The sequence below is a fragment of the Salmo trutta genome, chromosome 38, assembly GCF_901001165.1.
Source record: "Salmo trutta chromosome 38, fSalTru1.1, whole genome shotgun sequence".
NCBI lineage: Eukaryota > Metazoa > Chordata > Actinopteri > Salmoniformes > Salmonidae > Salmo > Salmo trutta.
The window spans coordinates 20,626,413-20,650,639 of NC_042994.1; the positions used below are offsets into that span (position 1 = coordinate 20,626,413).

Below are 24,227 nucleotides of genomic sequence, written 5' to 3' on the forward strand. Positions count from 1 at the left end.
GATAGTAATACACAACTCTGCAGGCTATCCAAGTCTGTACCAAAACAATTCGAGCTTCTACTTCTAAAAATTCACCTTTCCAGAAAGTCTCTCACTGTTGCCGCTTGCTACTGACCTCCCTCTGCCCCCAGCTGTGCCCTCGATACCATATGTGAATTAATTGCCCCCCATCTATCTTGAGCTCGTGCTACTTGGTGACCTAAACTGGGACATGCTTAACACTCTGGCCATCCTACAATCTAAGCTTCATGCCCTCAATCTCACACAAATTATCAATGAACCTACCAGATACAACCCCAAATCCGTAAACACGGGCACCCTCATAGATGTCATCCTAACTAACTCGCCCTCCAAATACACCTCTGCTGTTTTCAATCAAGATCTCAGCAATCCCTGCCTCATTGCCTGCATCCGTAATGGGTCTGCGACCAAAACGACCATCCCTCATCACTGTCAAACGCTCCCTGCGAGCAGGCCTTTCTAAATCGACCTGGCCGGGGTATCCTGGAATGACATTGACCTCATCCCGTCAGTAGATAATGCCTGGCTATTCTTTAAAAGTGCCTTCCTCACCATCTTAAATAAGCATGCCCCATTCAAAAACTGGGAATAGATATAGTCCTCGGTTCACTCCAGACCGGTCTGCCCTTCACAAGCACAAAAACATCCTGTGGCGTTCTGCATTAGCATCGAATAGCCCCCGAGATATGCAACTTTTCAGGGAAGTTAGGAACAAATATACACAGGCAGCTGGGAAAGCTAAGGCTAGCTTTTTCAAAACAGAAATTTGCATCCTGTAGTACTAACTCAAAAAAATTCTGGGACACTAAAGTCCATGGAGAATAAGAGCACCTCCTCCCAGCTGCCCACTGCTCTGAGGCTAAGAAACACTGTTACCACCGATAAATCCACTATAACTGAGAATTTCAATAAGCATCTCTCTACGGCTGGCCATGCTTTCCACCTGGCTACCCCTACCCCGGTCAACTGCCCGGCACCCTCCACAGCAACCCGCCAAAGCCCCCACCATTTCTCCTTCACCCAAATCCAGATAACTGATGTTCTGAAAGAGCTGCAAAATCTGGACCCCTACAAATCAGCCGGGCTAGACAATCTGGGCCCTCTCTTTCTAAAATTATCTGCCGAAATTGTTGCAACCCCTATTACTAGCCTGTTCAACCTCTTTCGTATCATCTGAGATTCTCAAAGATTGGAAAGCTGCCGCGGTCATCCCCCTCTTCAAAGGGGGTGACACTCTAGACCCAAACTGCTACAGACCTATATGTATCCTACCCTGTCTTTCTAAGGTCTTCGAAAGCCAAGTTAACAAACAGATTACCGACCATTTCGAATCCCACCATACCTTCTCCGCTATGCAATCTGGTTTCAGAGCTGGTCATGGGTGCACCTCAGCCACGCTCAAGGTCCTAAACGACATCATAACCGCCATCGATAAGAGACATTCCTGTGCAGCCGTATTCGTCGACCTGGCCAAGGCTTTCGACTCTGTCAATCACCACATTCTTATTGGCAGACTCGACAGCCTTGGTTTCTCAAATGATTGCCTCGCCTGGTTTACCAACTACTTCTCTGATAGAGTTCAGTGTGTCAAATAGGAGGGCCTGTTGTCCGGACCTCTGGCAGTCTATGGGGGTGCCACAGGGTTCAATTCTTGGGCCGACTCTCTTCTCGGTATACATCAATGATGTTGCTCTTGCTGCTGGTGATTCTCTGATCCACCTCTACGCAGACGACACCATTCTGTATACCTCTGGCCCTTCTTTGGACACTGTGTTAACTAACCTCCAGACGAGCTTCAATGCCATACAACTCACCTTCCGTGGCCTACAACTGCTCTTAAACGCAAGTAAAACTAAATGCATGCTATTCAATCGATCACTGCCCGCCCGTCCAGCATCACTACTCTGGACGGCTCTGATACCTAGGTGTCTGGTTAGACTGTAAACTCTCCTTCCAGACTCACATTAAGCATCTCCAATCCAAAATTAAATCTAGAATTGGCTTCCTATATCGCAACAATGCATCCTTCACTCATGCTGCCAAAAATACCCTCGTAAAACTGACCATCCTACCGATCCTCGACTTCGGTGATGTCATCTATAAAATAGCCTCCAACACTCTCCTCAACAAATTGGATGCAGTCTATCACAGTGCCATCCGTTCTCTCACCAAAGCCCCATACACTACCCACCACTGCGACCTGTACACTCTCGTTGTTTGCCCATCGCTTCATACTCGTCGCCAAATCTACTGGCTACAGGTCATCTACAAGTCTCTGCTAGGTAAAGTCCCGCATTATCTCAGCTCACTGGTCACCATAGCAGCACCCACTCGTAGCACGCGCTCCAGCAGGAATATCTCACTGGTCACCCCCAAAGCCAATTCCTCCTTTGGTCATCTTTCCTTCCAGTTCTCTGCTGCCAATGACTGGAACGAACTGCAAAAATCTCTGAAGCTGGAGACTCTTACCTCCCTCACTAGCTTTAAGCACCAGCTGTCAGAGCAGCTCACTGTACCTGCACATAGCCGATCTGTAAACAGCCCATCTATCTACCTACCTCATCCCAATACTGTATTTATCTTGCTCCTTTGCACCTCAGTATCTCTACTTGCACATTCATCTTCTGCACATCTACCATTCCAGTGTTTAATTGCTATATTGTAATTACTTCGCCACCATGGCCTATTCACTGCCTTAACTCCCTTATCCTACCTCATTTGCACTCACTGTATATAGACTTTGTTTTCTTTTGTTCTACTGTATTATTGACTGTATGTTTTGTTTATTCCATGTGTAACTCTGTTGCAAATGAGAACTTGCAGTTGCAAATGAGAACTTGTTCTCAACTAGCCTACCTGGTTAAATAAAGGTGGCAAGCTGACAACTTTTCTCATAGGTCAACCTGGCAAAATTAGCCACGATTTTGGGGATGGCCAGCTGAGGAGATAATTACATCCGGTAAAAAAAATAAAAAAATTAATCAACCTATCAGAGACCTTAAACGGTAGAGACACCATCCAATTGAAATTGTTAAAACGGGTCAACTTGGCCACTAGATGGAGATAGTTAAACTATCCAACTAATATATGCCATTTATCAGATGCTTTTATCGAAAGTGACTAACAGTCATGCATGCCAACTGCTTGGTTTAGTTTGTTACCATTTGTCTTGGTAAGTGGAGTGTGCCAATATATAGTGTACAGAACATTAGGAACAACTTCCTACTATTGAGTTGCACCCCTTTTTCCCTCAGAACAGCCTCAATTTGTCTAGGCATGGACTCTACAAGGTGTCAAAAGCATTTCACAGGGATGATGGCCCATGTTGACTCCAATGCTTCCCACAGTTGTGCCCAGTTGGCTTGATGTCCTTTGGGTGGTGGACCATTCTTGAGTCACACAGGAAACAGTTGGGTGTGAAAAACTTGCATTGCAGTTCTTGATACTCAAACCAGTGTGTCTGGCACCTACTTACATACCCCGTTCAAAGGCAATTCAATATTTTGTATTGCCCATTCACCCTCCATCCAATTTGCCACAGATTTATGCAAATATTCTCAAATCTGCATTTTCCCACCAGAGAGGTTTCCATCAAACAGACTTTTTGCAGATAAAAGGCTATGCGTGATGACGTATTGCACATAAGTAACTTTTGTTATAGTTTTCATTAGGGACATGGGAATTTAAGTTAAATGTGTTTCCATCGCATTTGTAACTGATGGTTTTGTCACAAATCTGGAGCATTATATAGCAAATGTCCCCACTCTGGTGTTGTCACATGCGCTCTAGCCAACAGCTCACAGATTCAGTGCTGGGAGGCTACCTACATTGAGATTATTATGGATAAGAGCGGTAATTACTTGTATTTGTCAAATGGCAGCCAAGCATCAATCATCATGTCACCAGAATAAGAACCTTGATATTTATATATTCAATGTCATATTCATTATCTTGCACACTGGCCACCCAGGGAAGTTCATCTTAATTTATTTGATCTGTTATCTAATAAACTGCATGCTTTCCCCGAGTCGTAGTGGGAGGACCACACAACATATCGCGTGACTCCAAGTTTACTTCAATATGATGGTTATTATACCAATATTTGCACAGAAAGGCATTTCCGCCGCCATTTCTCGCATATTTATTTTACCAACAAAAAGATCCCACCATGTCGAACAAACAAATTGTTGGCATTTATAAAATTGTACAGGCATAACATGTTTCCATGAGCCCCATCGTGACTTGTTTTATGCGTCAGGTAATTCATCCGCATGAAATGGTTGGATGGAAATGTGGTTACTGGCACACATACACTATCCATGTCTCAAGGCTTAAAAATATTTTTTTAACCAAGCTTCTCCCCTTCATCTACACTGAATGAAGTGGATTTAACATGTGACATCAATAAGGGATCATAGCTTTCACCTGGCCAGTGTCACAGAAAGCAAGTGTCTCTAATGTTTTGTCAACTTAGTGTATTTTGAATGATGCTTCCTTGACTAGGCTACTGTACTGATGTTACACAAAATTGAAAAGGCACGTTTCCGCATACATACCAATGTTCTTGCATAATCCTCTTAAAATAAAAATCACGTAAAAGCACGAATGTGTACGAAGCAGTGAGCATTTATATTCGTATCTACATCCATCATAAAAAGATTGAAGAGGATGGTGGTCTTGTCGACTGTTCGGTGGCATAGTCCATGCAGTATGATTATTAGGTCCTAGCAATGTGTTTGTGAACAAGGCTGAAGACATACATGTATTTCCTTATGGAATTCATTCTTAAAAACTTCATTTTCATGGTGATGACAGAATTGTTTTTCTTCAACACAATACATCAATGAATGTTAGTTTACATTTCAAAAGGAAAAGTGATGATGGGGATTCAAAATTACAGCGCAAGTTGTGATAGATAGATCAGAAACTAGGCACCGTTCACTGAGTTAATTGTCAAGACACATTTGCATGGGATGTAGTGCATTGGATTATCAGAACGTGCAGGGGATTTCTGGTAAGGATGCTTTAGTGAAAAAGTGTTGGAATCAGGTCCAACTACGTCGACAATTTTAATTGGCTGCTAAGGATTTAGTTACCGGATATAATTATCTGCTCAGCTAGACGGCCCCAGCATCGTGGCTAATTTTGCCAGGTTGGCCTATAAGAAAAGATAGCAGCTAGCCATTTAAGACCAATGGTTTAAACCAATGGTCTTAGAAAAAGTTAATGAGCATGGCCCTTGTGTGGCTCTGGTCTCTCTTACACAATGTCATCCGGTATCTGACGCAAAACCCAAAAGGGAGGCTGTATAGATATCATCTGATCTCTGTGCTGACGTGACCCATCATAGACCATGTTTAACATAGAGAGCGAGAGAGGGGATCAGAGAAGAAAGAAGAGAAAAAGGGAGAGAGAAAGATAAGTTTGAATGTGAGGCCTTACCTTCTGTAGACTAGTGGGGTTCAACTGTGTTTTGTCTATTATCTTCACGGCAACCTTTGGAAGCAGAGACAAACAAGAAATAGACATTACACACCAATCACATCAGGCCAAAGCCCTGTGACATCACCCATTTTGTGTTTGACAATGGAAGGTTTTGATCCTCTAATCCTGACCCAGGTTTACCGGAGTCTGAGGAGCTTCCGAGAGAGAGGCTGTGTCACAAATTGCACCATATTCCCTCTATAGTGCACTACTTTTGATCAGTGCCTTATGGGCCCTGGTCAAAGGTACTGCACTATACAGGGAATATGGGGCCATTAGGATACAGCCAGAAAGTTATGATTAAATGGTCATTTAGCATCATGGTTAGCACCACACGAGGTGTGCTTTCCTCAGAAAAGGGGGATCAAGTCGCCAGAGTGCAGATTCGACAGCCTTGGGTTGGGTAACTTGAGCTCAAAATTGAAAATCTATTCAGGCCCAATTCTTGCAGTCTGCCGGCGAAACAAAATAGATAAACGCTGTCCCTGTTATGAAAGCTGCAAATGCACAAACTGATGAACGTTTTGAATGGAGGACAGTATGAGAATGTAATTTGGATGCACACACCAACAGACACAGTGACACCCGCCAGCCCCACACACAGAGATGGTGGTTGTAATGACTTTCCTCAACAATAATTTCAAGCGAGACTGGTCTTAGAAATGTCTAGAGATGACTGCTGAGGTCTACACAGGCTCTGTTGGTTCCTTTCATATTGGTAAATAAAAATGTATCCTGGCCACTGAGTGAGGGATCTTAAAAGGAAGCCTCGGACGTGATGCCGATCTGCCTACATGCTCATAGTGTAAGGCGGTAGGCGGCCAATTTCATCTATCAAGGTCTAGACCAGAGGCTCGTGTCGATCCATAATTTCTAAGATTAACCATTCAAAAGAGACAAGTTATGTCCAACAGTTAAAGCGACACTCCTTAATTTGACTGTGGCTGCTTTAAACTTAAGGCTCGGGGGCAGTATTTTGATGTCCGGATGAAAAGTGTACCCAAAGTAAACTGCCTGTTACTCAGGCCCAGAAGCTAGGATATGCATATGATTGGTAGATTTGGATAGACAACACTAAAGTTTCTAAAACTGTTAAAATAATGTCTGAGTATAAAATAACTGATTTGGTTATTGGTTTTCTATGGGAAACCCTATTTATGAAGAACCTGGTTGCAGTTCCTATGGCTTTCACTAGATGTCAACAGTCTAGAAATTGGTCAATGTTTTTCTTTTGAGAAATGAAGAAGTAGGGCTATTCATTCCATGTATCACTCTGAAGGTCCCTACTATTTTGGTGCGCGTGAACAGGAACGCGCTTCAAAGTTGTTTTTAATCCGGTATTAGAAACAGTTTATCCCGTCTTAAATTTGATCGATTATTTACATTTTAGGATACCCGAGGTTGGATTGGGAACGTTGTTTGAACCAAGTATACAGGTAACTTATTAGATACTTTGTAGTCATGTTGGGCCAGTTGGAACCGGTGTATTTCTGAATCAAACACGCCAAATAAATGGACATTTTGGGGATATAAAGAAAGAATTTATCGAACAAAACGACCATTCATTGTGTCACAGACATTTGGGATTGCAAAAAGAAGAAGATCTTTAAAAAGGTAAGGCATTTATTATATCGTTATTTCTAACTTTTGTGTCGCACCTGCCTGATCGAAAAATTATTTTCATGTGTTTGTATGCGGGCTGCTGTCCTCAGATAATCGCATGGTCTGCCTTCGCCGTAAAGCCTTTTTGAAATCTGACAGCGGCTGGATTAACAAGAAGTTAAGCTTTATTTTGATGTATTACACTCATATTTTTGTGAATGTTAAATATTGATATTCCTGTAGTTTGAATTTGGCGCTCTGCAATTTCACTGGATGTTGTCAAATCGATCCCGCTAAAGGGATTGGCGCGTGAAGAGATCCATAAGAGGTTTTAAGGACAATGAATCAGAGTTCAAATCTTGGAGTTGGTTCAAATCTGAGCTGGTGCAGTGCTGCTGTTTTGTCCTCCTGGTGCAAAATATTAACTGCTTCATAAAGTGGAATTGAGAGGAGGAATAAGGTGATTTATTTGGGCCTGTGTTGGTGTACAAACTCCTCAGCAAAAGCATCATTTAAAAATACACTATAATAACTCACTAGCTGTTTCATTTACCCAGATCCACCCCCACAAATTATAAACCACTCAAAAGGGCTGCTGCTGCACTTGAGGTGAAAGTTACAGATTGTGACTTTAAAGACGCATATGAAATTCTTCTCGTACACCCCAGTGTGCCATAGATCATTTTAAAGCGTCACTGAGAAAGGTTGCATCAGTCTCCAAGACTACAATTAACCATAATCACTATAATCAACGAACAATCATTTTTGGGATAGGATATGACACTAGCACAATACAAATCATAGGCACCGTAGAATATACCTCCTATGCAAAGAACAGTGCCTCGTCTTCTGAAATATGGATATGAAAATCGGACACCATTACCGGGTAGAAACAGCAGGCTCACGAGACCATAAGCATTCGCATCCTATCAGCCAATCTCTGAGTAGGCATACCGGAATGTTTGATTTCACACGTAACATCTCCCTCAACACTCTGGCGAGAGTACTGACGTACATTGCATCAATAATTTAACTTATACTGTGGCTCATGCTGGGTCAGAGTACCCAGCCAAAGTTATTTCCACTTTTTAAAATGCGGTGAGGTTTTGGTCAACACTGAAAGAATTGTTGAGTGGTTGAGGTCAACCAGTGCAGCCATATCTTGCCAACTCTTGATTTGTCTTAAAAAAGCTGACAGCATTTTAGCAACATCAAATCGTATTAAAATAATGTTCATATACACCCCCAGGAGAATGACACTATTTTAAAAAAAAAGTTCTGATAAGCAACCACTTAGTCATTTTCATAAATTCTTAGAATGTTTGGAAATTACATATAAAAAGGCATTAAAAAAAAAATAATTATCTACAGCAATATAGAGTGGGAAAGCGGCTGTGCGTTTATTAATTGTCCAAACACTGCACTAAATAAAACATGTCTCGTCCAGGACTGGAGTCTACGCAGACCAGTGCACCATAGCCAGTCGGCTCAGTTAGTAGAGCATGGCGCTTGCAACACCAGGGTTGTGGGTTTGATTCCCACCGGGGACCAGTACAAAACATATGAAAATGTATGCACTCACTACTAGGGCTGTGGCAGTCATGACATTTTGTGAGCCTTTGATTGCCAAGCAAATAACTGCCGGTCTCACGTTAATTAAACATAAAACACATTTGAGCATAGCCTACAAGCCACTGATGCAGACTTTTGGAACATCTACATTTTACAAAGTCTAATAAATCAATTTAATATAGCCTACACCATCACAATAAATCCATTATTAATTTTACACAAATCTAAAGAAACATGATATGAAGAGCAAGAACAAAATAGCATAATCTGAGTTGTCCTTATGTTAGGCCCTGATCTTGCTAGCACTCTTGAGGGAGTGCTCGCATGTGGCTATTCTGTGTTGAGCGGTTAACAAAGAAACAGGTACTCCTACAGTGAGGGGAAAAAAGTATTTGATCCCCTGCTGATTTTGTAGATTTGCCCACTGACAAAGAAATGATCAGTCTAATTTTAATGGTAGGTTTATTTGAACAGTGAGAGACAGAATAACAACAAAACAATCCAGAAAAATGCATGTCAAAAATGTTATGAATTGATTTGCATTTTAATGAAGGAAATAAGTATTTGACTCCTCTGCAAAACATGACTTAGTACTTGGTGGCAAAACCCTTGTTGGCAATCACAGCGGTCAGACGTTTCTTGTAGTTGGCCACCAGGTTTGCACACATCTCAGGAGGGATTTTGTCCCACTCCTCTTTACAGATCTTCTCCAAGTCATTAAGGTTGAGGCAGACGTTTGGCAACTCGAACCTTGAGCTATCAAAAATACAGGATCTCTGCTGTAACGTGACATTTTCTAAGGCTTTCATTGGCTCTCAGAAGGCACCAGAACGTGGAATGATAACTCTGCAGTCTCTGGGCGAAAAACAGTAGGGGTTTTGGAGAGTGGTACTTCTGAGAACAATGGCACTGGCGTGCGCATGCATGTGACGATTCCATTTTCTTCTTTCAGTGTTTGAACGGATACAACGTCTCCCGGTTGGAATATTATCGCTATTTTACGAGAAAAATCGCATAAAAATTGATTTTAAACAGCGTTTGACATGCTTCGAAGTACGGAAATTGAATATTTTGAATTTTTTTGTCACGATACGCGTCCGCGCGTCACCCTTCGGATAGTGGCTTGAACGCACGAACAAAACGGAGCTATTTGAATATAACTATGGATTATTTGGAACCAAAACAACATTTGTTGTTGAAGTAGAAGTCCTGGGAGTGCATTCTGACGAAGAACAGCAAAGGTAATCCAATTTTTCTTATAGTAAATCCGAGTTTGGTGCGTGCCAAACTTGGTGGGTGTCAAAATAGCTAGCCATGATGGCCGGGCTATCTACTCAGAATATTGCAAAATGTGCTTTCACCAAAAAGCTATTTTAAAATCGGACACCACGATTGCATAAAGGAGTTCTGGAACTATAATTCTAAATAAATTGTTATGTTTTTTGTGAACGTTTATCGTGAGTAATTTAGTAAATTCACCGGAAGTTTGCGGTGGGTATGCTAGTTCTGAACAAAACATGCTAATGTAAAAAGCTGGTTTTTGATATAAATATGAACTTGATTGAACAAAACATGCATATATTGTATAACATAATGTCCTAGGAGTGTCATCTGATGAAGATCAAAGGTTAGTGCTGCATTTAGCTGTGGTTTTGTTTTTTGTGACATTATATGCTAGCTTGAAAAAATGGGTGTCTGATTATGTCAGCAGAGTACCCAGACAGAAATAATCTAATGTTTTGCTTTCGCTGTAAAGCCTTTTTGAAATCGGACAATGTGGTTAGATAAAGGAGAGTCTTGTCTTTAAAATGGTGTAAAATAGTCATGTTTGAAAAATTGAAGTTTTTGCATTTTTGACGTATTTGTAATTCGCGCCACTCTATACCATTGGATATTGGTGAGGCGTTCCGCTAGCGGAACATCTGTCCCTAACAGGTTAAATAAAAGGTGTAAAAAAATAAAGGGAACACTTAAACAACACAATGTAACTCCAAGTCAATCACACTTCTGTGAAATCAAACTGTCCACTTAGGAAGCAACACTGATTGACAATAAATTCCACATGCTGTTGTGCAAATGGAATAGACAACAGGTGGAAATTATAGGCAATTAGCAAGACACCCCCAATAAAGGAGTGGTTCTGCAGGTGGTAACCACAGACCACTTCTCAGTTCCTATGCTTCCTGGCTGATGTTTTGGTCACTTTTGAATGCTGGCGGTGCTTTCACTCTAGTGGTAGCATGAGACGGAGTCTACAACCCACACAAGTGGCTCAGGTAGTGCAGCTCATCCAGGATGGCACATCAATGCGAGCTGTGGCAAGAAGGTTTGCTGTGTCTGTCAGCGTAGTGTCCAGAGCATGGAGGCGCTACCAGGAGACAGGCCAGTACATCAGGAGACGTGGAGGAGGCCGTAGGAGGGCAACAACCGAGCAGCAGGACCGCTACCTCCGCCTTTGTGCAAGGAGGAGCACTGCCAGAGCCCTGCAAAATGACCTCCAGCAGGCCACAAATGTGTATGTGTCTGCTCAAACGGTCAGAAACAGACTCCATGAGGGTGGTATGAGGGCCCGACTTCCACAGGTGGAGGTTGTGCTTACAGCTGGACTGGCCCGCCCGTTCCCCAGACCTGAATCCAATTGAGCACATCTGGGACATCATGTCTCGCTCCATCCACCAACGCCACGTTGCACCACAAATCGAAAATACTATGTAAATAATCCATTACCTTTTGATTCTCTTCATCAGATGTCACTTCCAGGAATCCCAGGTCCATAACGAATGTAGTTTTGTTCAAAAAAGCTCATCATTCATGTCCAAAAAGCTCTGTGTTGTTAGCACATGATCTAAGCCAGCCGGACTTCACTTCACAAACGGAAAAAATATATTTACGTTCGTTCAAACATGTCAAACGTTGTATCGCATAAATCATTAGGGCCTTTTTTAACCAGAACATGAATAAAATTCAAGGCGGACGATTGGGTTCTCTTTTAAAACGTTTCGGAATGAGAGTACCCAACATGAACTGGCGCGCCAGGTGTCTAATGGGCCATCACCGTTCCATGGCTCTTGTTCGGTCAGATCTCAGAGTAGAAGACTCAAAACACTTTGTAAAGGCTGGGGACATCTTGTGGAAGCAATGGGAAGTGCCAAAACATTCCTCAGCCCCTTTGTTTTTCAATGGCATAGGCTTAAAGTCAATTCAACACATCAGGTATCCACTTCCTGTCAGAATCTGTCTCAGGGTTTTGCCTGCCAAATGAGTTCTGTTATACTCACAGACACCATTCAAACAGTTTTAGAAACTTTAGGGTGTTTTCTATCCAAACCTGAACAATAATATGCACATTCTAGCTTCTGAGTTGGTGTAGGAGGCAGTTAAAAATGGGCACATATTTTTTCCAAAATTCTCAATGCTGCCCCCTAGCCCGTAGAGGTTAACATCTGCTTTCAAAGAGATATGGGACAGTACTTCAGTACTGTATTTCTCAAGATTCACTCAGTTGTTGAGCCCATAAAGCAAAAATCCAGAGAAATTTGGACATGCAAACAATGTAAAAATGTTAGGAACTCCACACCTCAAGTCTTTACATGGAATCGCTAAGCTGTTGGCATGAATTCAATGTCTAAATATTTCCGTGAGTGTACGAAACAAGACAGACACATGCAATTTCCAACAAGGTCAATAACAGCAACAAACTTGACATGCCACGCGCTTGAGACCAATTCGAAAGAAGGAAAACTGGGTAATTTTCTGTTTAGGCATTTAAAATAATACACTCAAGAGATAGAATCAACATGACCTCTTAGAACAGGGATCATGAATTAGATTTAGCCGAGGGCCAATTGTTTCTTAAGCGGATGGTCACGGGGCCGGAACATAATTACAAATAATTATAAAACAGATATAATATGACTAAAACATAACTTCAAACCTTGCTTACATACATATTATGCGTGGAAAGACTTTCAAAATTAACTGGAGCTGATTTGATGGTGTTTTTACAGTCTTTTGATCAAAAAACCATTTGATTATCTGTTCTAATTGTCTGTTGTGGGGAATCTATCCTGAACAAAAATAGAAAAACTCAACATGCAACAATTTCAATGATTTTACTCAGTTACAGCTCAAAAGGAAATCAGTCAATTGAAATGAATTTGTTAGGCCCTAATCTATGGATTTCACATGACTGGGCAGGGGCGCAGCCATGGTTGGGCCTGGGAGGGCATAGGCCCAGCCACTGGGGAGCCAATCCGAATTAGTTTTCCTCCACAAAAGTGCTTTATTACAGACAGAAATACTCCTCAGTTTCATCAGCTGCCCGTGTGACTGGTATCAGATGATCCTGCAGGTGAAGAAACCAGATGTGGAGGTCCTGAGCTGGCGTGGTTTCACGTGATCTGCGGTTGTGAGGACGGTTGGACATACTGCCAAATTCTCCAAAACAACGTTGGCTTATGGTAGATAAATTATGACAACAGATTTGGTGAAACATTCCTGCAGTCAGCATGCCAATTGCACACTACCTCAAAACTTGGAGATATCTGTGGCATTGTGTTGTGTGGAAAACTGTACATGTTAATGGCCTTTTATTGTCTCCAGCACAAGGTGCAGCTGCGTAATGATCATGCTGTTTAATCAGCTTCTAGATATGCCACACCTGTCAGATGGATGGAGTATCTTTGCAAAGGAGAAATGCTCACTAACAAAATTTGAGGGAAATAAGCTTTTTGTGCATATGTAACACTTTTGAGATCTTTTATTTCAGCTCATGAAACCAACACTTCACATGTTGCATTTATATTTTTGTTCAGTATAAGTATCTATAGCCACATTTAAATTGAAAACAGACACTGGTTACGCCTGGGTTAATCTTTGTCTAAGTAATCAGTCCTAAAAGAAAAGGAATCACAAAAAGACCAATTTGCTAAATGACAGTGACAAATTCATAACGGAGGAAACGTACCTCTCGTCCTGTCAGTATATGCCGGGCCAGCTTGACTTTGGCGAAGTTCCCCTTGCCAATGGTCTTGAGCAGCCGGTAGTTCCCGATGTGTGGCTGCTCCTCCGTCGTGGACGCCACAGAGTTCCGACATCTCGGCAGGCTGTGCCGACTCCCCGACTTGGCCGGCGGGGCCGGGGGCTCCTGGTAGCCCTCCACAGAAGTGTGCTGTAAGAACGTGACATGTGTGGAGATGAACAACGTGTCTGTTTAAAAAATATGTATTTTTATTGAACAGATAGATGTGGAACGATAGAGGTTGTGTCAAAGGGGAGTAGGCCAGATTCAAACATCAGAGGCGGAGGCATTACGACCAGACCAGCTTTCCACCAGCAACATGCACGTCTCTTATACACAGTCACAAAGCTAAACAGCTAGCAATACTATATCTGCTACATAAACCAGGTTTCCATCCAGTAAAAGTATGTCAGATAAAAAAAAAAACTAATCACGACAAGCCTGATGGAAACAGAAAATGTTACTGTAAAGTTTTTCAAATGTCGACAAAACAAAACAGGTTAGACAAGAGGTGGGATCTATGCGTGTCGGTAAAATTACGCGAGAAATGGCAATGGAAACGCTTTTATGAGCAAATATCGATTATAATAACCATCATATCAAAGTAAACGTGAAGTCACGTGATGATATGTTGTGTGGTCCTCCTACTACAATTCGGGAAAGCATGCAGTTTATTAGGCTACTGATGAAATAAGTTACGATGAACACTTGGGCTCATCAACGAGGCCAAGTGCACGGTGATGAGCTTCATGCTCCTTTCCAATAAATATTGACGGTCTTATTCTGGTGTCAGAATGATCGATGCTTGGTTTCCGTTTGACAAATAATCATGTTCTTTTGTCCATAACAAAACCAGTGGCCCCATTCGCTATAGCCTATAATGCAACATTTTAGTGACAAAACTATCAGTGCAGTTGAAAATGCGATGGAAACCCATTTAACTTGTATTTTTCATTCGGTACATGGGAATTTTAACAAACTATTTTCATGTGAACTACATCATCATGCACAGCTTTAATCCTCAACAAGTCAATTTGATGGAAACATGCACATTGTTTTTATGCAGATTTTAGAGTATTCGCATGAAAATGTGTTGCCAGTTGGAAGCATCACATTGAAAGTCATGTTCTTTTCCACACAGATCATACACAATTGCGTGATGATCTTCCCTGACGTTTTCCTGAACTTCCCAATAGCTCCGATGCATTTCAATTCACTTCAAACCATACTTCAGATTGACTTTTTATTTTATAGTACTTCAGACCGAATTTAAAGAGACTGTAATAAGCCCAAATAAAAAGTAAAAAACACTGGCTGTTGATTCTAGCACCTTTTTCACAGGGTGAGGTCGCAATACCAAAACAAATTGAGTTACTAGATCTCAACTTGTTGACCTTGGACTTCTAACCTGGATATGTGATCTGACTGTTTACTTTGAAACCCTGTCAGCTGTACCCTCAGCATGCGTAGCAAGAATTGAGGTGTCAGCGTCTACTTCCGAGGTGGCCCATGTGTGATGCCTTAACTTCCTTGACATTATCCAACAAAACTTTTTTGCAACCACAGAAATTAGTGACTCATGTGTTCGTTAGTGACGCAATTATACATCAATGTAGTAGTTAAGCAAACATATAGTTTTATCCAGTGTGTATAGTGCACATCTAATTTGCTTTCAAAAGTAAACATTTCTTCCCAATAGCAAATACATGGAGTTTCTAGATTTCTTTTCCCTCAAAGACATTGCTACTGGGCACAAACCTCTCAGCACACAGCTCCTGTTACAGATGAATTCAGATTATGTGCCTCTGGTCTTGACATTTTGATGGACTGATGCCACCGAAATGTGAAGCCATTTTCAGCTTGCTTGAATGTCACCGTACACATAAGCAGTGGGATCATAGTATACTGATATACTGCACAATCAAATTATGAAATAGGAATGAGATGAACTACAATGATATGCCTATGGCTTCATAACAACGTAACAGGGAAGGAGTGTCGGGGATTAACCCTGTAACAACTGGGAAAGTACATTTAAGCTGCCGAGAAGCGCAGATATTTGTCATGACCATACTTCTCCTTGCGCCACACTGAGTTCTTAGCACTTTGTAGCACTGCCATTCACCTTTTATTTTAGTTGAAGTCGGAAAAACTCAAATCAGATCCTGACTGCATTTTATGTCTAACAGAGAGCCAGACCTATTCTCCATATCATTTCAACACTAGAAGCCCAGAGCTACCATCTAGAACAGACGTTAGTTAGCATGATTAGCTACCATTTCTTGTTAACAACTGAGGACACAGATGTCCAAGTAATAAAATATGTTTTGTTGCAAACAGCTGTACAATAAAAACACCAATACGCCTAGACGTTTCTGTACCCAGGCTGCCAATGCTGGGGCCCAATTCATTAATGCACAGGTATCGAAAACATTTTTCGGCCCATTTGCTTCCGTTTGTTTCCTAGTGAATACATCCCAGGACTCTCTCACTGGAGTAATTCATCACTGGTGAGTGTTTGTCCTAGGAAAACCTTGCCTAAAAGATAGGGCAGCACTGTCGTACTTGGGGACACAAGGTGGTAAATTACGGTAATGATAGAACAAACAAGACGACCCATAACCCGCCACTAACTAACTAATGGAGTTACACTAACTAAATGTAATACATCTGGAGAGGAGATGTGGCCTTGGGCCAAACGCAGGAGTCGTCGTTAGCTGTTAGCTATTAACCGTTAGCCTTGACACGTTCGTCACAGCAGATGGGAAAGGGACGGTGGTGGGCAGACCTCACAGATCATTTAGCGACTGACGACTGAAGGGAGTGGCGTAAAATCCAATTTGTGGGGTGTTGTCCAGGAGTGTCTACTTCAGAAGGGGAGTGATGAATTCCGTATTATAGGTCATTCCTTAAAAATCATAAAAACAGGTGGGGCTGCACAACTAAAACAAGTGACAGCAGCGTATAGAGGTGGAGCACTGTTATTGCTTTTTTATTCTCCATCCTTTGGCAGGAGCCTTGTGCAGTTGTGGTCTACTTTGTGAGCAATATCAACACAGTACTAGTCACATCCATATGTGGGCTACCATTAACAATCAACCCAGACAAAAATATGAGAAACAGAGGGATAGACGAGGGACAGTGGCAACTCCCTTCAATAAAAATGGAAAGCATATCATTATACAAACAGACTGATATAGTCAAAAAAAAATAGGTGAAGTTGGGAACTGCTTAACACCATGGCAAAGTATTATAATCAACAATATTATCATAATGACAGCATTTTACTGTATAGTGGTAATATAATAACCAACCAGAAAGTTGAGGATTCGCAAACCACGCTTCCTCTCGTTTCATTACTGTATTATAACACCTATTTAGTCTAATTAAATCAGATGTTTGATGGATGGTTTGTTTTCAAAAATCAGCCCATTACACGGCACCAGAGCCCATTGTTGTTTTAACCAATTCTTTCCATCCAGATAATTCATGATGCCTACCTTCTGAATGGGGGTTAGGGGCATTTTTGGTGTTTGCCCTTGCTTTTAGCCGTTCGCCACTTATTTCTGCTCAACTTGCTCGCTCGTTCACGCTTGCATGGCTCGCTAAGCCCTAGCAACAGAACATTGTGTTTTGTAACACACGTTTTTCTGAATTCTCCTTCCTCGTCTGCCACTCAAGGGTCTGGTTTGATCACTAAAGGTAAAATGAAGCTCTCAGGTCCTACTACCTTCACTCCTGAGCCTGTATTCATAAAGCATCTAAGAATAGGAATGGACTACAAGAAAAAGAGGGCCAAACAGGCCCCCATTAACATTGACGGGGCTGTAGTGGAGTAGGTCGAGAGTTGGTGTCCACATCACCAACAAACTATCATGGTCCAAACAACAAGACAGTCGTGAAGAAGGCACGACAACGCCTTTCCCCTCAGGAGACTGAAAAGATTTGGCATGGGTCCCCAGATCCTCAAAAGGTTCTACAGCTGCACCATCAAGAGCATCCTAACCGATTGCATCACCGCCTGGTATGGCAACTGCTCGGCATCTGACCATAAGGCGCTACAGAGGGTAGTTGGTACGGCCCAGTACATCACTGGGGCAAAGCTTCCTGCCATCCAGGACCTCTATACCAGGCGTTCACAGAGGAAGGCCCTAAAAATTGTCAAAGACTCCAGTCTTCCAAGTCTTTACACTGTTCTCTCTGCTACCGTACGGCAAGCGGTACCAGAGCACCAAGTGTAGGTCCAAAAGGCTCCTTAAAAGCTTCTACCCCCAAGCCATAAGACTGCTGAACAATTCATCAAAAGGCCACCCAGACTATTTACATTGACTGACCCCCCCCCCCCCCCGTTTATTATCTAGTAGTATATAGCCTCGTTATTTTATTAGTGCTACTTAGAATTTTTTTACTTTAGTTTATTTAGTAAATATTTTCTTAACTATTTATTGAACTGCATTGTTGGTTAAGGGCTTGTAAGTAAGCACTTCACGGTAAGGTCTACATCTGTTGTATTCGCCGCATGTGGCCATTTAAATAAATAAATAAAAAATAAAAAATAAAAAAAATAAATCGATCTCGGATCAGGTCCCGACGACTCAATTTTATCCATTGTGTTCTAGAAGACAAAACTGATCCTTTATCAGCACTCCTAATCTGACACACTTTGTGGATATGGGCCCTGATCTAGGATCAGCTTGGTCTTTTAAATCAAAATGAGTAAGAAATCCTACTATCTACTCTCATATTCAACTCTCAGCTACCTAACTACCGGTCCTTCTAGTAACCTGTAGGACATTTCTGACAAGTGGCATGTTGCGTAAAGAAGCTGCCTTAAAACCGCCGTGTCTTTGTGAGACGCCGAGTAGGCGAATGGATGATCTCTGGATGTGTGGTTAACACCATGAAGCATGGAGGAGGTGCTTTGATGGTGACACTGTCTGTGATTTATTTAGAATTCAAGGCACACTAAACCAGCATAGCTACCACAGCATTGTGCAGCGATACGCCATCCTATCTATTTTGCCCTTAGTGGAACTATCATTTGTTTCTCAACAGGACAATGACCCCCACACACCTCCAGGCTGTGTAAGGGCTATTTGACCAAGAAGGAGAGTGATGAGTGCCGCATCAGATGACCTGGCCTCCATTATCACCTGACGTCAACCCAATTGAGATGGTTTGGGATGAGTTGCACCGTAAAGTGAAGGAAAAGCAGCCAACAAGTGCTCAGCATGAGGGAACTCCTTCAAGACTGTTGGAAAAGCATTATAGGTGAAGCTGGTTAAGATGATGACCGCTTTGCACACTTGGCATTGGTATCTACTTTGAAGAATCTAAAATATTTTGATTTGTTTTACACTTATTTGGTTACTACATGATTCCATGTGTTATTTCATAGTTGTGATATCTTCACTATCATTCTACAATGTAGAAAATAATACAAATTAAGAAAAACCCTTAAATGAGTAGGTGTCCAAACTTGACTGGTAATGTATGTACAGTTGAAGTCGGACGTTTACATACACCTTAGCCAAATACATTTAAACTCAGTTTTTCACAATTCCTGACATTTAATCCTAGTAAAATGTCCCTGTCTTAGGTCAGTTAGGATCACCACTTTATTTTAAGAATGTGAAATTTCAGAATAATAGTAGAGAGAGTGCTTCATTTCAGCTTTTATTTATTTCATCACATTCCCAGTGGAATGTAATGAAAGAAATAAAAGCTGAAAGTGACAGGTCTGAATGAATGAAACAACAGCATGGGACTCACTCCAGCTGTGGACTTACTTCCCTTTCACTGCCAGGGTTTGTCTCGCACAAAACACAACAGAGGGCTAGAGCGCTGAGGAATTACCTCAAAATCAACAGCCACTTGCAGAGGCTCATCTAATGGGAACAGAGTTTAGGTCATTGTGAGGGCAAGAGAAGTTTATCTAAGCTACCGAGGAAGCTTTGTCAGGTCCATTTACTTTGGCGCTGCTTTTTATTCATTTCCACCTCTTGGGGATTTCAGAATCAAAAGTTTTGAAAAACTATTGTCCAGTATGGAAAAGTGAAACTCATGAGATTCAAATAAATGTATCTGAAAAGGGACTACTTCAAGAACTCCTGTGGGAACTAATATGGTTTGACCCTCATGACTTTCAGTAAAACACTCATTTAAAAACAGTACTTCTATTGACCTCTGAACTCAAGACATTTTGAAAAGGAATATGGTCTTGTTGAACAATATCAAAACCACACAAGGGTTGCATATCAGCTTATTACCTGTGCTCATTTTGACAGTGATGTTAAGGTTAAGCTTCACAAAGTAGGAAATTGTAGCCCTGCAAGGATGTGAGGGAATTAATTGACCAATTCCTCCCAAGCTTTGAAAGCAGATACCTTCCCATACCTCATTCATGTCATCTAGAGCGCTGACATCTGTAGGGGAAACTCCAATTATGGAATTTCACCAACATTCTCTTCTCCCTTGGCCCCTGAGGGAAGCGTTGATCAAATGAACCCAGGCAACTGCTCCAGCACCAACCTCAAACGTGGTCAATTTTGTACATCAACATGGTTGAGGACGTAATGCAGGCATGCCACAATGGTATCCGGCTTCACGGTCCCATCGATAAGCTGTCCGACCACGCAGAATGACAGAAAACTGGGACCGGTATAGGGATAGCATCTGACTAAGAGCTGTTTCCACTTGTATCTGCGCTTGAGGTTGACCGATTATGATTTTTCAACGCCGATACCGATTATTGGAGGACCAAAAAAAATATATAATAAAATCGGCCGATGTATTATTATTATGTATTATATTAAGTTAAAATAAGTGTCTATTCAGTAGTTGTAATTGTCATTATTACAAATAAATAAATAAATATATTTATTTGTAATAATGACAATTACAACAATACTGAATAGACACTTATTTTAACTTAATATAATACATAAAATGTATTTAGTCTCAAATAAATAATGAAACATGCTCAATTTGGTTTAAATAATGCAAAAACACAGTGTTGGAGAAGAAAGTAAAAGTGCAATATGTGCCATGTAAAAAAGCTAACGTTTAAGTTCCTTGCTCAGAACATGAGAAAGCTGGTGGTTCCTATTAACATGAGTCTTCAATATTCAGCTAAGAAGTTTTAGGTTGTTGTAGAGTCTCTCTCTCTCCCTCTCTCCCTTTCTCCACCATTTGTATTTCATATACCTTTGACTATTGGATGTTCTTATAGGCACTATAGTATTGCCAGCCTAATCTCGGGAGTTGATAGGCTTGAAGTCATAAACAGCGCTGTGCTTCAAGCATTGCGAAGAGCTGCTGGCAAAAGCAGGAAAGTGCTGTTTGAATGAATGCTTACGAGCCTGCTGCTGCCTACCACCACTCAGTCAGACTGCTCTATCAAATAATATACTTAATTATAATAAACACACAGAAATATGAGCCTCAGATTATTAATATGGTAAAATCCAGAAACTATCATTTTGAAAACAAAATGTTTATTTTCTGTGAAATACGGAACCGTTCCGTATTTTATCTAACGGGTGGCATCCCTAAGTCTAAATATTGCTGTTACATTGCACAACCTTCAATGTACGTCATAATTATGTAATATTCTGGCAAATTAATTGCAGTCTTTGTTAGGAAGAAACAGTTCGCAACGAGCCAGGCGGCCCAAATTTTTGCATATACCCTGACTCTGCTTGCAATGAACGCAAGAGAAGAAGTGACAATTTCCCTAGTTAATATTGCCTGCGAACATGAATTTCTTTTAACTAAATATGCAGGTTTAAAAAAAAATATATACTTGGCTATTGATTTTAAGAAAAGGCATTGATGTTTATGGTTAGGTACACATGAGTTTAACGATTGTGCTTTTTTCGCGAATGCGCTTTTGTTAAATCCTCCCGTTTGGCGACGTAGGCTGTGATTCAATGATAAATTAACAGGCACCGCTTTGATTATATGCAACGCAGGACAAGCTAGTTAACTACACATGGTTGATGATATTACCAGATTAACTAGTGATTATGTGAAGTGACTTTTTTTATAAGTTCAATGCTAGCTAGCACCTTACCTTGGCTCCTTGCTGCACTCGCGTAACAGGTGGTCAGCCTGCCACGCAGTCTCCTCGTGGATTGCAATGTAATCAGCCATAATAGGCGTCCAAAAATGCCGATTACCGATTGTTATGAAATCGCCAGTCCCTAATTAACATAAGCGTACCAGAACCAATGAGCTTTATTACCTGCTGAAGTGGATAAACGTGACAAGATTCTTTATGTTTCCATCCAAACCGAGCTTTCATTGCTAGTAAGTGTATGCAACACTTGTGCTTATGCAGCGCCAAAGATGATCTGTATCGACCATTGCTGGTCTCTTGCGGGCACTAGCTATAAACGTTGCCATATGTGCCACAGGGTTGCAAGGTTACTCTGCTACGCATCAAATGTGATCTAAATGGAACAGTGCCCGGAGTGGGTGCATACTGTTAATGGTAAACACATTTACAGGACACCAATGGAACCATTCCTTTTCTTGCTTCACCCTTACGAATCAGGGCCATGGACTGATGTGTAGTTTGAGAAATTAAATGCATTAGTTGCTTCTCAAGAAATGTCTGTTTATGATTCTTTCCAAGGGGACGATTATGTGTAAGCTAAGCTGACCATGGGTAATTTAATATGAAAGGAGCTGTAGAAAGTTAGCCATACTTTGATGTCCACTCAGAGCCATGTTCTCTTCACAAAGGGGTTACGAGTCAAGGTTGTTCTGTGAGAAACATTGTTCACTGTAGGCCTGTATTTCAGCATTGCACCATATCTTTAAGATACTGCTAAAACACTAATAATCAGTTCCTGGGAAGCAGAAGATACTAGTAAAAGTATGCAACTGCTATTATCTGCAATGTTAAGGGCAATGCAACAAAAACTAAAAAAAATCGAATACAAAGCAGTCCACTTCTTTCAAATTAGCAGAAAGCTATAGGTAGCAGTAACCGAAAGGTTGCTGGATCGAATCCCCAAGCTGACAAGGTAAAAAAAAAAAAAAAAGATCTGTCATTCTGCTAAGTTGTTTTCATGCTATCCAGATGAACGCAGTGTAAGACACCAAGGAGCCACTTCTCTGTCAGCCAACAGTGGATTCTGTTTCCTTTCCTGGAAAACAGGTAGGCGCACCAGAGGTTTTTTCTGTGGTGTTTTCTATTAACAGCGATAACACCACTAAAATGCCAGCGTTTATGTGACAATGAGCACACTGCCTGGACACAGCATTCCAGAAAGGTACATTAGCCCGCCCCCCGGCCAGCCTCTTAGAAAGCCTCACTCCTTTCTCGGACCCCTTGACACTTGTTATGCAATTGTTGGGCCGGTTGAAAAGCCATGCAGTAATATGGTAAGCTTCAGTGAACTCCTCTTTCCCTCGCTCAGTCTTCCACTCTCACTTTCTTTACAGAGATAGTTACTGGTTCCTTTCAGACTGAGGGCTGTTAGTTAGTAGTAGTGCAATGCCTGCGGCAACAATGGGCGGTCTTCTTTATGCCAATCTGATGGAAAGGGCAACATTTCCCCCCAGAGGTTAATTTTCTTCTGATTTATTATCAGAATTTTTGTAGCAAGACCAAAAGGGTTCATTTATGCGCAGGAAGCAACTTTATACATCCCATAAAGTGATACAAAATGATGAGCTCTTGGACTTTAAAAACACATCTCAAATCTTACCAACTCTGTCCTGCTTTTGATAAATATTTGATGAGGTTATTTCCATCTCAATATATACCTTTTAATATGTGGAGAGAGGCAGATATTTGGTGAATGCAGGACACACAAGTTTATCCATTACACTGATTCAATGTGTGTGTGTGTGGGGGGGGAATTGAAGCCAGTCAAGCTACTTTGACTTTGACCTGGCCCAGACAAGTTGCAGTTGTCAGATATTCATCGACTAAGGTCCAAGAGACTTTTCACCTGCATTTAGTCACATTACTCTGATACAGGCTCTCCTAGAAGATTTAAAAACAAACAAAAGAGCAAATCCCCCCCTCAACTTATTCCAAGCAGTCTTTAACACAGTTATAATTTTCTTTAGGAATTCACAATGTTTCACTACATAGAACAGTGCCCCGATTCTTTCGACAGCAATATCAACATTCTAATCATTAGCCTACTATTACACTGAACATTCAATAATAGTCAAAGACAGTGATTTGCAATTTATTTTTCGGCATTACACAATGTCTTGTAATAGGGCACTTAACTGGATTGTAATGGAAATCGGCCCTGCTACTGCAGTTAAGAGGAAAAAGGACCCAGTTCTGTCAACTTGCATGTCTTCAAAACCCATTATCTTTCAGTGCAGTATTTTACAGTAAGTTGACAAACAACTCGTTCTGGAATCAGAAATGGAGTAAAGCACTTATTTCCCTTTTTCAATTGGCTTTCCCCAGACATAAGCTGGTCATTTCAAACATAACACAGAACTGAAATGTGAAATCTGTCAAGAGTAACTACGCTTTTGATGCCTGCCTTTT

The 24,227-nt window shown here is 41.3% G+C and overlaps 1 protein-coding gene across 4 annotated transcripts in view; it reads right to left on the reverse strand.

Annotated features, from left to right (window-relative positions):
• mark1 (MAP/microtubule affinity-regulating kinase 1) overlaps positions 1-24,227 on the reverse strand; it is a 102,032-nt gene that overhangs the window by 69,502 nt on the left and 8,303 nt on the right. For all 4 annotated transcript variants that reach the window (XM_029739375.1, XM_029739377.1, XM_029739373.1 and 1 more), the window contains exons 2-3: positions 13,646-13,849; positions 5,464-5,517 (exon numbers count right to left, since the gene is read on the reverse strand). In XM_029739375.1, coding sequence (XP_029595235.1) covers positions 5,464-5,517; positions 13,646-13,849 — 258 coding nt within the window. The remainder of the gene's footprint in view (positions 1-5,463; positions 5,518-13,645; positions 13,850-24,227) is intronic.